The sequence below is a fragment of the Cornus florida genome, unplaced genomic scaffold, assembly GCF_030987335.1.
Source record: "Cornus florida cultivar Cherokee Brave unplaced genomic scaffold, ASM3098733v1 CherokeeBrave_3.0.0_Hap2_Chr10, whole genome shotgun sequence".
Lineage (NCBI taxonomy): Eukaryota > Viridiplantae > Streptophyta > Magnoliopsida > Cornales > Cornaceae > Cornus > Cornus florida.
Window position 1 is genome coordinate 93,660,115 of NW_026775580.1, and position 16,136 is coordinate 93,676,250.

Sequence of the window (16,136 nt, forward strand, 5' to 3'; positions counted from 1 at the left end):
CAGGGGACACAACCCTATAAAACCTTTTTGCTATTTTCCATATGGAAATTCAAAATTTCAAACTTTGAATCGATTAAAGAACTCGGTTCCTTGAAATTTCAGAGTTTGAATCAAACCCACAATTTTCCATTCTCATTCAAGAAATATCAAAATAAATCCAAAGACTCTTCTAAATTTTCTAGTCCAAGTCTGATACGTGTCTGTGAGTTAAGAAAAGACTAATATCCTTTTTTTTTTCAAATTTTTTTTTTTTTATTTATAACAAAAAAAAAAAAAAAAAACACTTATATATATATAGAGGGAAGGTCTTCACAGTCAGACACTCAGCATTCAAGTTGTATTTACACAGAGAATTCGTTTGGCAAAGACAGAGAAAGTGCACCTTTTTAAAAAATTTATCGAGGTAAGGGACACGATTATCTCTCTACATTATACGATCCATGTTTGTGGTTTTAGGTGATTGCTAAAAATTCAACACATTTCATCTAGTGTGTGTGTGTGTGTTTGTTGGGGGACATTGCTGCTTAGTAATTAGTCCATTTCATTTATAGTATATTTTGTTGAATTGGGTTGGGAATCTATCAAATTATATGCATGTATTTATTGATGTGTGTGTGTGAGAGAGAGAGAGATCCATGTTTGTGGTCAATATATATATATATATTAGATGCATCTTGTGTGTGTGTTGGGAGAAGGGGGTGTATTGCTGCTTAGTAATTGGTACATTCCATTGATCATCTTTTGTTGGATTCGGTTGAGAAAATTAATAAATTCTATCAATTTTTTTTAATTTTTTTTATTCACGCCTGTATGTATCAATTTGTAATTTAAATATATTTGGTAATGATAATCTGCAGGTGGAGGCTTTTTTTCTGAGACATTGAATAGTTTTATTTTATGGGTTTGTCACTATCCTTGCTCTCATCAGCCTGGAAAGAAGTTGTGAAACAAAAGTTTTTCAGTTTTGTCTACAACATCAATTTGACTTCTAAAAAACAACAGATGACCTTGAGAACTGATAGCTTTAAGAAAACAGATTCAGAAACCATTGCCAAGTCAAATGTGGCTGATAAGAGAAGTAATGCAAATTCAATAAACTTGCATTGCGAACCCATCAGAGTGATGCTCCAAACAACTCTTTCATTCAAGAATCTAGTTCAAGACATAAAAGTTTCGCATTCGGATTATGTGGATAAAAGTAATGATGGGTTGATTCTTAAATCAGTGCCCACAAATTTACTTCCTGAGCCGGCAATATTGTTTTCGCCAAGACCGGTTTGTGAGCTCGATGCTGCTGCAGTTAAGCTTCAGAAGGTCTATAAGAGCTACAGGACTCGAAGAAACCTTGCAGATTGTGCTGTTGTGGTTGAGGAGCTCTGGTATGTGGCTTGATAGTTTTCGATTATATGGAATTGAATCGTATCCTTTTTTTTTTTTTTTTTTTTTTTTTGAAGTTTCCTTTTGCAATGAATGAGTGAATTGTTATTTCAATTGTTGTAGGTGGAAAGCATTAGATTTTGCAGCTCTAAAGCGGACCTCTGTATCGTTTTTCAACGATGAGAAACCGGAAACTGCTGTTTCAAGGTGGGCTAGGGCAAGGACGATGGCTGCTAGGGTCGGGAAAGGGTTGTCCAAGGATGAGAAGGCTCAAAAACTAGCCCTACAACACTGGCTTGAAGCTGTAAGTCCTTAAACATTTATTTGGAAACTTGATGTACCATTTGACACTAGATGTTTTATTAGAAGCATGCTCTTAAATTGCTTCCAAACATAGCCTTCAATTGAATATATGTGGTATAATTCTCCATTTCTATGTCAATGTCAATGTTAGAACTCATCTGTGTCAGGATTTTAGCAGAGGGTTATCATATTTGCTTCATGAGAGCCAATAATCTATTGCTCATAATTTTTTCCTGTGTTCTGTTACAGATTGATCCACGCCATCGATATGGGCACAATTTACACTTGTATTATGATGTTTGGTTCAAAAGCGAAAGCAGTCAACCTTTCTTTTACTGGTAAAATACTCCTACTAGAAATTGTATTATGATGTTTGGAATGATGAGCATCGGAAAAGAAAGAAAATTTGATAGATTACATCTTTTCTAACGTGCACATGATGCATCAGAAAATGTATTTCAAAATTTTGTCTAGATATATACCAAATGGGGGGAAAATGTTACATTCAAAAAGTTCATTTTAATTGCTTCTCTTTCTTTGCAACCAAAGGGAATGTGGGGAATAAATATGTTTATATAGAGCTTTCCATTTGATGAATTTTGTCTTATAATAGTTTGTTTTTGGAAATATGCAGGTTGGACATTGGTGATGGGAAAGAATTAAATCTTGCGAAATGCCCAAGGATCAATTTACAGCGACAATGCATCAAATATCTAGGACCTGTAAGTGCTACATTATCTAATTACGAACACACTGTCAACTTATATATATTTTTTCGGAAGATATGTCAACTTACATATATTGCTTATATGATTATGATGTGTATATCTGATGTATGTTGCTAAATTTGTTGGTCTTATTTCAGAAAGAAAGGGAAACATATGAAGTAATTGTTGAAAATGGGAAGCTTATGTACCGAGAAAGTGGTGTGTTGGTGGAAACCGTAGAGGGTTCTAAGTGGATATTTGTCTTAAGCACATCGAGGAATTTGTATGTGGGACAGAAGAAGAAAGGTACATTTCAGCATTCAAGTTTTCTGTCCGGTGGAGCCACAACAGCGGCTGGAAGATTAGTTGCTCATGGTGGAGTTCTTGAGGTAAAAATACATACACGATGGTGTATCTGTGTTCTATCCTTACGAAATCATAATTGACTAAAACATGGGTTTATATGTGATTTTAAGTATGTCTTTCGTCCTATTTTTTTTCCAGGCTATATGGCCATACAGTGGCCACTATCACCCAACAGAAGAGAACTTCAGGGAATTCATTAGCTTCCTCGAAGAACACCACGTAGATCTCACAAATGTCAAGGTAAATTCCTCTTTGTGGTTATATGTATACATGTATTAATGAGCGCATACAATTCAATATGCGTATACATTTTATGTATATGTATGGATTAGTTGAAATGCTAAAAACAATGTTATGGCGTGTTAGACAAAATAGCTGATGAACATTTTTCTTTTTCAATCAGAGGTGTGCAATTGATGATGATATGCCTTCATTTAAGGTCTCTGATGAGGAATCACAGGCGGAGACAATAACAAATGTCGTCACAACTGCAAGATCAGAAGATACAACTGCATCTAATGTAGATGGTCCAACCAAGGAAACAATAATTGCAACTGATCGTCAAGAAGATATGGGCACTGATAATGCTAATGTGGTGGCACCAGAGTTTAACTTAGCCAAACGCCTATCATGCAAGTGGACTACAGGAACTGGACCGCGCATTGGTTGTGTCCGGGACTACCCACCAGAGCTACAATCCCGAGCACTTGAACAAGTTAACTTGTCGCCTAGGACTGCTCCTGCACCCTTTGGCAACTATGGTCCAATCCCTTCTCCGCGTCCCAGCCCAAAGGTCCGGATCTCTCCCAGGCTTGCATACATGGGACTCCCTAGTCCTAGAACTCCTATTCCTGCTAACTAAACCAATTCACCAAATGATAATGGCTTCTGACTTGGGTAGGTTGTGCCACAAATGGATCAACATAAGGCAGTTCTGGTGCCCTAACATGGGCTTTTGTAGCAATTAGGGGGATAATGGAGGAGCTAACTCGATTTCTTCATTTTTTTTTTTTCATTTTTCATTTTTTTTTGGGTTTTACATCAAAATCCATTTGAATCAAATTGTACCCGTTTTGGCTCCTTTTTTGTTGGAGATAGGGTTTTATTCATTCTTTCTTGTTGACAGTTACATACAATAATTTTTAATGCAATAAAAATTCTTCATTCTTTTTCCTGAGTATTGATTCTTTACATTGATCAACTTGGCTATGAGTAATTGTGAATTATATATGTTAAATCTTTTTCTAAAAGGATATCCCAAAGCAAATGACAACCAATTTCACTGTGATTTTACAGGGATGTATTGGTTATTTCTATCAGCTTATTTTATGTTTGGTAGAATGGAAAATTGGAAGGAAGGAGAGGGGAGGGAGGAGGAGGTTTCTTTCTGTCATTTGAAAATGAAAGGAGTGAAAAGATAGGAGGGGGTGAGAGGAAGGAATAAATATTGGCTACGTCCGACCATTTGAGCTGTACGTGCATAACATGTGTCCACACGTGTACAACACGTACCGTTCGGATGAGTCTGCGGTACACAATCCACCGAGCACATCCAATACCTTCTTGAAAGAAAGAGGAAAGGGGAAAATGTCATGTGAAATGATGATATTACTCCTTCTCAATAACAAATGATTTGAAGTAGCTCATCAGTTGTTTTTAGTCAAAAATTAATTTCCTTTTAATTCACTCAATAACTTATACTAAAAAAAAATAGTAATGCAGAAGACTGGACTAGTCCACCACAGTGAATCATCAAATCACTCAATCACACGCTCTCTTAGGCACACTCTGAAAGATGAAAAAAAACAATGAACAATACTTATTATCAAATAATTTGTTATTTGGGGCAAAATTACCCACAAAAATCCTCGTGTCCTCGTTGAACAGTCCCTATAATGCGTCATATTATGGATCCTGCTTCGTAGCATACCCAGCTAGAGAGAGAGAAAACAACAATGAGACGCAAGAGAGAGAAAAAGACTATCTCTTTTATATTTAGTATTTAGCTGGTCATCTACAAAGCATTATAGCCACAGCGACAGGGTACCAATTATACCATCGAACTACGTGAAATTGAAACATTACAAGATCTCAAATAAATGTGACAGTTATTAAGTAGTTTCTAAACTAAAAGTCCCTTGCATTCCACACACACACAAACTATTTTCATTCTTGCTAGTTGGTGCAGTTTTAGCTTGTAAGCATGTGTAACAGAAAAGAAAAGATCATTGATATATATATACATTGTATATACAATCACTTTTGTTCTACATTAATTATTCGGGTTAGTTTTTCTTTTTGAAAAGCTTTTTCAATGGGTATTTTGAATATAGGCCTTTTGCTTGTGGGTGGTAGTGGTACCCTGGTCAGCTTTGGCAAGCAGAGGCATTGGGTTTGATGTTCTCCTTATTGAGTTTTTAACCCATAGGGTCTGTTTGATGTGTGTAGACCTGTTTTATATGACAGTGGCCTTTTCCTCACCTTCTTTTTGCTTGATGACCAATGCTGACATGGTCCCTACACTTGGCTAAGCCCTGTACTGCCTTGGCCAACTTATGCAAGCAGAGCCCTACCAACCACCTTTCTCATAGGGCAGAGTTGTTGAGCCCTCCTAGTTGATAGGAAAATGCATACAAATGTTTTTGGTCATTCTTAATGAATTTGGGAACCTTTTAGTGCTATAAACCTCCGAGATCAATTCACAAAATACTTTGTTAATTGATTCCAACCTTCAGTTTTACGATATTATAATACGAATTATATTGTAGAAGAATCGAGTTCTTTTTAATGAATTTGGATCCTGTTTAGTACACTGGACAGACAGAGTAGATTCCACTATCCTTAGGATGATCTCCACCATTTTCAGAATCTAACATTTTACTACATTACAATACATGTTATAATGAACACTGGATAAGCAGAGTAAATCCCACTACTTGTAAAGTATCTTCATATGTTGTACTACATAAAAATCGGGTTCTTTTTAATGAACTTGGATCCTCTTCCGTACACTGGACAGACAGAGTAGATCCCACTATCTATACAGTGATCTCCACCTTTTTTAGTCTTCTGCTACATTAAATCACATGTTGTACTATAAAATCGGGTTCTTTTTAATGAACCTAGATCCTTTTTCGGGCACGCCCACTATCTGTTGTAGAGTTATCTCCCCCATCTCCTGTGCTGTGCACTAGACTATCCCTATGCACATGAGAGGATCTAACTTTCATTCTTAACAATGTGGATGCTGGTTTGTGCTCAAGGTGAAGATAAACGATTATTAACACAAACATACATAGACTAGTGCATATCTGCAAATCTATTTTAACTAATTGTCAAAGTTTCCAAGAGTTGGTCTGTTAAGATGGTCAAAGTGATTTCCCTTTTAAAGGAGCTTGCCCATGAGAGTTCCATCAAGATGGGGTACTGTTCAGAAAACTGAAATGTTGATAATTGAGTACTCTCTATTTTCATTAATGTGGTCATTAAAATCACCTGAATACCATCCTGTACTGATCACTATCAATAACTAAGACTAGACATCTTTTGACCCATAAGAGTGAGTGGTCCAAATAGTCAGTGTGTTCCCCAACAACCAAACTGTGAAGAATTGAACCACTTAAGTACTACATATATGTATCTAATCGACTATAATTAAATGTGTTTTAACTTCCAAATCATAATAATTTGCAGTCTAGGCTAGGTAGCCAAAATGAAAAACCTCTAATGGGGCAACTCATTCAACTAGTACCAGTTTGGACTAATTTGTCATATCCATCTATATAAAGACCTCTCTCTCTCTCGTGGTATCATCATTTGGTGTCATGTTAAAAATGAAGAGAAAAGTTTGCTCTTTTCTAATAGCTATTCTGCATTTACTGACTTGGGTTTCTGCAACAAGCAGGCCTTTTCCACCATATTATGGTGTTCATCAGCAAGGTTAGATGTTCAAATTCCCTTTTCCTTTTCTACTGAGACTCTCTCCACAGCAACCCATTTGTCCAAATCCTCCATACTCTTGGGAAATCATGTTTGTCCAACCTCATTTTCCCTCCAGTAAGGAATTCTTACTTCTAACCTTTACATCTACAAAATAATAATAAAATTTCTCCGAAAGTCAAACAAACGTGCACACACCCACAATATTGCCCTAGCAGAGCTTGAACACTCGGGCTTCCCTCTGGGAAGGAGAGCTCATACTATCTGTGTTAATGCCCATTGGTTATACATCGTCGATTTGATTCCCACAATGTCTGTTTTCCCCAACTTTCCCTTGAAACCTTTCCTGTTTCTGCTTTTGGTCTTTTACAGAATGTGTCACTGCCATTGTACTAACATTCCATGGTTGATCAATCACAGGCCAAATCTCACACTGCCAAGAAGCTGTTTTGGAGTCAAAACAGGTATTTTTCACTCGCTGTCTCTAGATAGTGATTTTGTTTGGTATATATTACTGTGTTTAATTGTGTGATTGTTGTATTTCAAAGGGACATGAAAGCATGAAAAGTGTAAATAGGATTGTGGAAGCATTTAAAGGGCTGAGCACACTTGGGTCAAGGCCACCAAACTGTGAGCACAAATGCAGAGGATGCAAACCATGTAATGCCATTCAAGTGCCCACAACAACTCACCATTTGAAAGTCCAGTATGCAAATTATGAGCCGGAGGGTTGGAAATGCAAGTGTGGCTCCTATTTATTCAACCCATAAATGTGCTTCAACCCTAACTCTCTCTGCATTTTTATATATTCCGATGTATTTTTTTGTTTATTTTCTCGAGAAAATGTGAAGTTTTGATGGGGTTGTTCAATTTTCAGCTAAGAGTGTGGAATTTATGCAAGCTTTGTAAAGGATATTTAGCTTGGATCATCTCTGGTGCCTTTAAATTAATAAGTTTGAATTATTATAAAAGAAAGTTTGAAAATGATATTACTAATTATTATCTGTTTGGTAGCTTAGGAGTTGTTTGGATATATATATATCTCTTGTAAATCCAATCCATGCTGTTCTGTACACATTTGATCAAAGTGAAAACCACTCACAATGCTGATAGTATCCACTCTTTTGTTAAGCCTAATGTCAACCAAACAGTGTTTTTTTGGTGAAAAAATTGCATTATACAGTTACTTTCTCATTTTGATTAATAAATTTTAACATCATATATGATTTAAATAGATATTACTTAAATATATACTTTTTATTGTGTATTTCCATTTCAATTACAAGTCATTAATTCGGTAATTCCAAACGCAAGATAAAATCTCTCTCTTGTTTTTGAATGACATACTATCGAAGTTGAGGCTTTCAAAACAGGTCCTCTGTTACTATTTGAGATGATCCTGGTGCCTCTCAAATGAAGTGACACTCTGTTTGGCTAGAGGGAAAATCAGGTTTTGGAAACTTGGATTGTTCATTTAAATAAATGTAATTTTAGAACCCAGAAAGCAGTGTAAAGATGATGGTATCCACTTGGGCTTTGTTGGACAGCAGCTCCTGCAAGTAAAAAAATCTGGTGAATTTAATCGGAATACGGGAATCAAATTCTATGTTATCTTTCCTTATTTCAAACACGTTTTCTTTTAAATTCCCATGCATACACATCTCTTTTAAGAGCTTGAAATTGAAAGGATTGCACAATAACACCACTTTTTGATAGTTTTCTAAAATGAAATAAGCGGTTCTATCAACTCTTCAAATATTTTTTTTAAAAAAATTCAGTTAATACAGACTTTTATAGATATAACATTTCCATCTTTAAAGAGGAAAAAAGTCCAAACTCCGGTGTACCAAAAAGTGTGGAAGTGAAGTGTGTGGGTGTGTTCTTAACCTAAGATAAAAGTAATAATAATAATAACATTAATGGTAATTTTTGAATTAAAAATAATTATGTTGAATTAGATTTAATTTGTTAATAGGTTATATGTTGAGAAAAAAAAAAACAAAACGTACGACAGAAAATCCGTACTCATATGTTATAAAACGGTTTCTTGACCAAAAAAACAAAAAAAAAAAAAACACTCAAGGTATTGGCAGGTGGAGAAAGGTCACGCGAGACATGGGCCCAATTGATAGCCGGATGAAAATCCTCTCCTGCACAACGATCAGTCATAGTCAATGAATTAAAATCAAAAAAGTTAAAAATTTAAAAAGTAAAACCTTTGTATATACATTACACACGTACATACGAGACTAAATCAAAACTAAACCAACTTTTTACTCTTTTTTTTCTCTACACAAACATTTACCTAACTTACAACTTCTTGTATATCACAATATTTTTCTAACCTATATTATAACTTTCTCCTTACCAATATCCCACTTATTCTACAAATACATAAATAAACATATTTTAGTATAAATTATATATCACAACATTTTCCTAACCTAAGTTACATCTCAACTTTTTCCTTACCAACATCCCAATTTTTTCCTTACCAACATCACACGATTTATTGTTTTATCTTGTTTGGAATGTACGTTAGAAAATTTTTGGGATACTAGTAAGGAGAAATTTGGACAATATTGGAATGTTGTTAAGGAAAAAATTGGGATGTATAGACTTTGTATGTTTACACTAAAAACTGACTTACCTACATCTCAACTTTCTTCTTACTAACATCTCAACTTTTTCTTTACCAATATCACACTATTCATTACTTTATCTTGTTTGGGATACACGTTAAAAAAATGTTGGAATGCTAGTAAGGAGAAAGTTGGATTGTACGTTAAAAAAATATTCTGATGCAAGACCAAAGTTCAAACATTTTTCTAATAAGAGTTATAGATGAGTAGACCGTATTCTAAGAAAATATTGGGACGTGTATTAGGAAAGTATTAGGATGTTATTAAGAAAAAAGTTGGGATGTATAGATTTTGTATATATGCACTAAAAAATAACTTACTTTCTTTTATTTTTTTTTACTAAATTAACGTGACAAACTTTGTATGTATACGCTAATATGACTTCAGTAAAAACTGATTTACTTTTTTTTCTTCTTTTTTTTTTTCCTTTTTTTTTTAATTTTTTTTTATATTACTCACGAGCTGGTACATATTCCCAGCTGCGGCCCAAAATCTTCAACTCCTCAGAAGTACCGTCACGTGAACTACCGATGCGCAAGAATCATTTTCCTACCAACGCCGAAAACAAGACGTTACACATTGTGTCTCGTAGAATTCCGAATCTTTTTAGCTTCGAGGTATGAAATACGTTATAATCTAGAGATGGATGTATTATACAGAGAGAGAGAGAGAGTGTGTGTCAGTGTGTGTTTTAGAGAGAGAAAGTTACTCCGTGACGAGCTCCTTCCTTCCGTGTTACTTACTCTCTCACCTTCCACAACCTAACATTATTCTAGAAATTAACACTACGCAGATTTAGATCTCTACAGTTCTAGGGCTTGTTCTTCATTGAATTGTGTATTGTCCTTGAGAAGTTAGGGTCTGAATTCGAAGCTAGGATTATGTATTGATGGAGCCTCGTATTGGTAACAAGTTTCGGCTCGGTCGGAAAATTGGCAGTGGATCGTTCGGAGAGATTTTTCTTGGTTTATTCACTCTTCACATTTTTTCTTTTTTTATTTTTTATTTTTTATTTTTTGGGTTAATTTTGTTCTATTGGTTCAGTATGAATTGACGGTGGACTTTGTTTGCAGGTACTAATATCCACGCGAATGAAGATGTTGCAATTAAGCTTGTGAGTGTATTAGTCTTACAAATTTTGATGAACTTGTTCTATTGTTCTTGTGATTGTTTAAAAATTTCATGTTCTCATGCAACGAAGATGTTGCAATTAAGCTTGTGAGTGTACTATTCTTACAAATTTTGATGAATTTGTTCTTGTGATTGTTTGAAAACTTCATGTTCTCATGCTTTTGTTCTATTTGTAGTGTGTGTTTATGTTGTAGTTGTTGTTTTTCGTTACCTAGTTGATATGATTAACTGTTGAGTTACCAATTTTTGTGAAAATTAATGTCTGGCTTTGGAAGAGGTTCAATTTTTGTGAATTGTGAATTGGACACACTTAAATTCTTGATTTCTGAACAATTACTTAGTGTAATGTAATTGAAGTGGAACAAAACTTGAACCAGTTGAGCTCGATACGGAGTGAACTTTGATGGTTATATTGGAAAATTGGAAAATAATCATTGAGGTTACAAAACCATCAAATATAGTAGTATGTGTTACAGACTTTATTGGAAAATGCCCCTTACAATGTGGGCGTACTCTCCCCTGCAGTTTCCTGAGTGTGTCGTGCTCGTGCATTCTATTGTAAACTTTATAGTTAAAGGAGGTGTCTGTATTCGAGCGCCAGATCCTTCTCCCGTGCTGTCAACAAGGCCATTGTTTTACATAGAGCATGCAGCATGCAAGTTCTGATTCTTGTTCTATGCAGAATGGCAATTTACACCCCGGGTCATTCCCCCCCCCCCCCCCCCCCCGCGTCCCGCAGGGGAAGTTGTGATGTTAGTTTTGATGTATAAATTATAATTGCACCAGTTTTTCGATAAAAAAATGGTGAATAGCAAGTAATGGAATTTACTCTACTACTAGAGTCAGAATTAACAGCTCTGCAGATGGACCTAAATCACTACCGGCTGCTAAACTAAAGTTAGTTTTTATATGGACAAACTATATGATGATGTATGGAGTTGATACAATGTGCAAAACTTCTGCTTCTTAGAACATAATCCGGTTATTTTGACATGCCTATCCATGTATTCCTGTAATGCAATATTTTCAAATTTGACTATATTCTGTTGAGACTACAAAATTATTTTTCCATTGTACTGGTGCTCAATTCATTATGGTGGATACAATGCTGATACTGATCTAATCCTTAGGAAAATGTCAAGACAAAGCATCCTCAGTTGCTTTATGAATCAAAGTTATACAGAATTCTACAGGGAGGAAGTAATATTCTTCTCTTTAATTGTTTTATTTTGTTGCTATGTATTCTGCTATGAAGTCTTTTGCTATTATATCTGACACATTCGCTGATTGCAACACTTCTGAATTATTGCAGCTGGAATTCCAAATGTGAGATGGTATGGGGTGGAGGGAGACTATAATGTTCTAGTGATGGATTTGCTTGGACCCAGTCTTGAAGATTTATTTGGTTTTTGCAGTAGGAAATTTTCTTTAAAGACGGTTCTTATGCTTGCAGATCAAATGGTAAGTTTGTGGATATAATGAATTATGTTGTGACATATGCACTTCTCTATATTTATCAATATATGCAAACCATGATGTTTCTTTTCTTCTTCTTTTTTTCAGATCAATCGTATTGAATTTGTCCATTCTAAATCATTCCTACATCGAGATATCAAGCCAGACAATTTTCTTATGGGTTTGGGAAGGCGTGCAAATCAGGTTTTCCATCTAAACTTCACATCTTTGTTGTCTGTTAGAATTCCAGTTATGATATCTGTATAAATAAGGTACTATTTATTTCACTTTAATTCAGGTCTACATCATTGACTTTGGTCTAGCTAAGAAATATAGAGACGCCACAACTCACCAACACATTCCTTATAGGTGAGTTGGATGTTGGTTGTTTTCTTGATGCTACATAAAACATGTTCGTCCATGCACTTTTCATGCGCACATGCATGCACCCAAGTGATGTTTTTTCTAGGTGTTGTACTACCTCTGAAATATGCTGGAGCAACATTCTGGTTTATTTGGAACGGCACTGAATAAACTCTTGTACATTGTTTTGCAGAACTTTTATATGTGGTCCATTTTCCTTATTGTGCGTTCCACGATGTTAGTTAATTGCTAGCATGTCACTTGGCATTAATAGAAACAGATTAGGGCTTTAAGTAATTAACCATTGTACATGCCCCAAACTTTTGGTGTTATTTGATGGTTTATTGTTTCCACTTTTATATGTAAACAAACACAAGCATTGGAGAAAATGTGTTTGATGTGGGTGAGTGAGATTCAAGAAGTAAAAAGATGGTACTAACACTATTAAAATAAAATTAAGAAATTGGACGCGAAATGCGTCTGCTGAAGGGGACATGAATCACAGCTATCACCCTTGCAAAATTGGTAATACCCATAAAAGGCGTTGAAACAATTTTCTGCTAGAAGTGATGGTGGAATTAGAAGTTTTCCATATAATAAAATTATGTTTATAGGGATATTAATATAGCCAGATTTACTGAAGAAAGAAAATAAGATATTTTTTCAAAAATTAAAATAAGATATTAATATCACTAGGGAGTTTGGAAGATCCTAATTCAAAAGTCAGTCAGTTATGTGGTTTTTCATTATTGGAATTCTAGTTCCTTCGTGAAGAATTGTCATCTCACCAAGTAATAAGAGGAAGGCCCCACTCCCACACCCCAACAACTGAGAAGAAAAAAAAGTCAAAACTCTCCACACAGACAACACAAATAGATTTGTACATATTTTTTCTAAACGTTTCTTACATTTATTATTTATATATGTACAATTGCTTATATTTATGGTTTTTGTTGTGTATTTATAGTTTTTTGTTGTATATGGTCATAAAAACTGCAGAGAGAACAAAAATTTGACTGGAACTGCAAGATACGCAAGCATGAACACTCACCTGGGCATTGGTATGTTTCGTCTACCATTTTTCTGTTTGCATGCTGATTTAGTTAAGTGTACATAATTAACAGTTGAATGTCCTCTTTTCTTGCCAGAATATTGACTTTACTCTCTGATCTTTTTGGACTTCATAGAACAAAGCAGGAGGGATGATTTAGAATCTCTTGGATATGTCCTTCTGTACTTCTTAACAGGAAGGTAATGGTGGTTGTATTCTCTTTCTTTTTAAATTATTACTGCCCTTGGCTGGAAGTACGCTTTGTGACTCCCTTGTATTTGTAGTCTTCCTTGGCAGGGATTGAAAGCCAGAACTAAGAAACAGAAGTATGAGAAAATTAGTGAAAGGAAGGTTTCCACACCTATAGAGGTAAACTTTTTCTAAACACAGTGGTTAAATATAATTAAGTCTTGTGAAATCATTTCTCTTAATCAATAAAATATTAAAGAAGGTGAATGCAACTCATGTACATTCAGTTCTCTAAATCATGGCTGCTGAATTTACTACTTTCTCAGGTCTTGTGCCGGGGATATCCCTCAGAGTTCGCTTCATACTTCCATTACTGTCGTTCCCTACGGTTTGATGATAAGCCGGATTATTCTTATCTGAAAAAATTATTTCGTGACCTCTTTATTCGTGAAGGTATAAATACATTTGCTTTATAATAGGTGCTTAGAATTCAATCAACTTCACAGATAGAATGTTTATGACATCTTTTAGCTTTTTCAACATTTAACTGTCATTAAATCTCCAGCTTGTCATTTTGCCTGTTTATTCTGTTGTAGGCTTCCAGTTTGACTATGTTTTCGATTGGACTATTTTGAAGTATCAGCAAGCACAGATGACCACTCCTTCCCGGGCTCTTGTAAGTTGTGCAACATGATGAGTTTCTTCTATTGGTCTTTAGCAATGTAGATGCAATTATATAATGCTTAATTTTTTAGGGCCCTGGTGCTGGAACAAGCTCTGGTCTGCCCCCTGCCAATGCTAATTCTAACTGGCAGCCAGGTAATTTTTTTGCATTGCCGCTTGGAAAACATAATTTCTGGACAAGTTCTCCTTAAATTCAATCCTGTTGGCTGCCATTTGGTGGCCCGGTGAGAGGATTCTTGTCAGTTTTGCCTATTTTTGAGTTGCTTTAAGGCATCAAATCTATTTTCTTTCTCGGATCCTTTTCTCCATATTATTCCGAACATGCTGTTTTTTGTTTATTTCATATTGGCCTTTTTAACTCTGCCAGAATCCGATTTTCTGGTTCCAATTTGCTTCTCATTTCTCTAATAGATTATTTCCTTTTACATCTGCTTCGGGGTTTCATCATTATTATAGGTGAGGAAGGAGGTAGACCAGCTGGTTTTTCTTCAGTGGATTCTTCTGGTCAGAGAATATATGGACAAGCTACGGATGTTGGAAGTTTAGCCAAGCAGAAGAGTCCAGTTGCAAATGATTCAGCTGCCATCAGAGATTCCTTGGTAAGTTGTTCGGATCATGTTTATATGATGTAGGGCTTTTGTAGTTCACTGATTTCTTTTTGTATTGCCAAATGGTTCCTACTTCCACTACTATAGCTCGTGTCATGTATTGTAGGCCCGCCTTTTTTTTAGGTTATTATTACTTACCTTAACAGAATTGAAGGCATTTTGCATTTTCTTTATGTTATGACAACATATTGTCATGTGCAATGTTGTATTAACCTTAAAAGCAGACTTGTACAACGGCTGGGTATGCCAAACACTGTCAATTGCATATTATACCAATCGTTTGGGGGCTTTTCTAGTTCACTGATTTCTTTTTGTATTGCCAAATGGTTCCTACTTCCACTACTATAGCTTGTGTCATGTATTGTAGGCCCTTCCTTTTTTTAGGTTATTATTACTTTCCTTCACAGAATTGAAGGCATTTCACATTTTCTTTATGTTACGACAACATATTGTCATGTGCAATGTTGTATTAACCTTAAAAGTAGACTTGTACAATGGCTCGGATTGCAACAGTGTCAATTGCTTATTATACCAATCGTTTGGTGTTTTTCACAGCATGAAAATCTTCTTTCAGCATATGTTGAAATGTTTTCTTTCCTTTTCTTTTCTTTATAAAGCATGAGGTCTAATGTTTTCAAGGTTTTTCCTTCTCTCTCTAAATATGATCTATATCCTGGATGTGATGGTACAACTTACCTCAAAATGTAGTCATTTATATCTCAAATCTAATACCCAAATGGTTATTGCAGTTCTTTATGGAAGATGAGTTTGATCCTGCTTACACCCGCACCATCCAGGCAGGTCCAGGAACATTACATAAACTCTCAAGTGGGCATAATAGTTCACCCATTGGTGGATCATCCAATGCTAAATGCACGTTGTCTAGCAGGAATAACTCTACCATAAAGAACTATGAATCCACTCTCAAGGGCATTGAAAATCTCCGTTTCGACGACGAAGGTAGGGCTCATTATTAATCCATTTACCTTTTTAAGATATTGTAAAATCATAGATCTGTGTGTGCCATTACATCAGGAACATTATGTTGCACTTTGAAGAGTTTTGACTCAAAACTCTGAGTTGGAAATTAAAAAATAGCTCAGCTTTTATTGGCACTTCTGGTTCATCGGTCACCCCACTTTGCAATGTAACACCAGTATCCAAAACATCAGATGAACAAAAAAAATGACAATGGTTATTGGCAAATTAAACAGTAATTTAATGACCGTTACTCTTATTCGTAGCAAGGCAAGTGAATGTTTCGAAATAGATGACAATGGTGATGCATCGGCAAATTAAACAGTAATTTAAACCACCATTA

General features: G+C 35.3%; 2 protein-coding genes across 5 annotated transcripts; both read left to right on the forward strand.

Annotated features, from left to right (window-relative positions):
• Nucleotides 1-255: 255 nt before the first annotated feature.
• On the forward strand, nt 256-3,933 carry LOC132275939 (IQ domain-containing protein IQM1-like). The gene is made up of 8 exons (XM_059777150.1): nt 256-403; nt 858-1,379; nt 1,501-1,681; nt 1,930-2,018; nt 2,315-2,402; nt 2,546-2,776; nt 2,892-2,993; nt 3,157-3,933. The coding sequence occupies exons 2-8, from the start codon at nt 898-900 to the stop codon at nt 3,613-3,615; spliced, it is 1,632 nt and encodes a 543-aa protein (XP_059633133.1). The 5' UTR covers nt 256-403; nt 858-897; the 3' UTR covers nt 3,616-3,933.
• A 5,899-nt stretch (nt 3,934-9,832) lies between these two features.
• On the forward strand, nt 9,833-15,930 carry LOC132275942 (uncharacterized). 4 transcript variants are annotated; one of them, XM_059777156.1, is made up of 14 exons: nt 9,833-9,951; nt 10,408-10,448; nt 11,596-11,665; nt 11,778-11,926; nt 12,029-12,124; nt 12,219-12,289; nt 13,283-13,344; nt 13,471-13,534; nt 13,619-13,703; nt 13,850-13,976; nt 14,120-14,199; nt 14,279-14,342; nt 14,664-14,806; nt 15,565-15,930. In XM_059777156.1, the coding sequence occupies exons 4-14, from the start codon at nt 11,834-11,836 to the stop codon at nt 15,790-15,792; spliced, it is 1,113 nt and encodes a 370-aa protein (XP_059633139.1). In that variant the 5' UTR covers nt 9,833-9,951; nt 10,408-10,448; nt 11,596-11,665; nt 11,778-11,833; the 3' UTR covers nt 15,793-15,930. The 4 variants fall into 4 exon arrangements, with proteins under 4 accessions (XP_059633139.1, XP_059633140.1, XP_059633137.1 ...); XM_059777154.1 differs by lacking the exon at nt 9,833-9,951 and adding an exon at nt 9,964-10,299; XM_059777157.1 differs by lacking the exon at nt 11,596-11,665.
• Nucleotides 15,931-16,136: the final 206 nt, after the last annotated feature.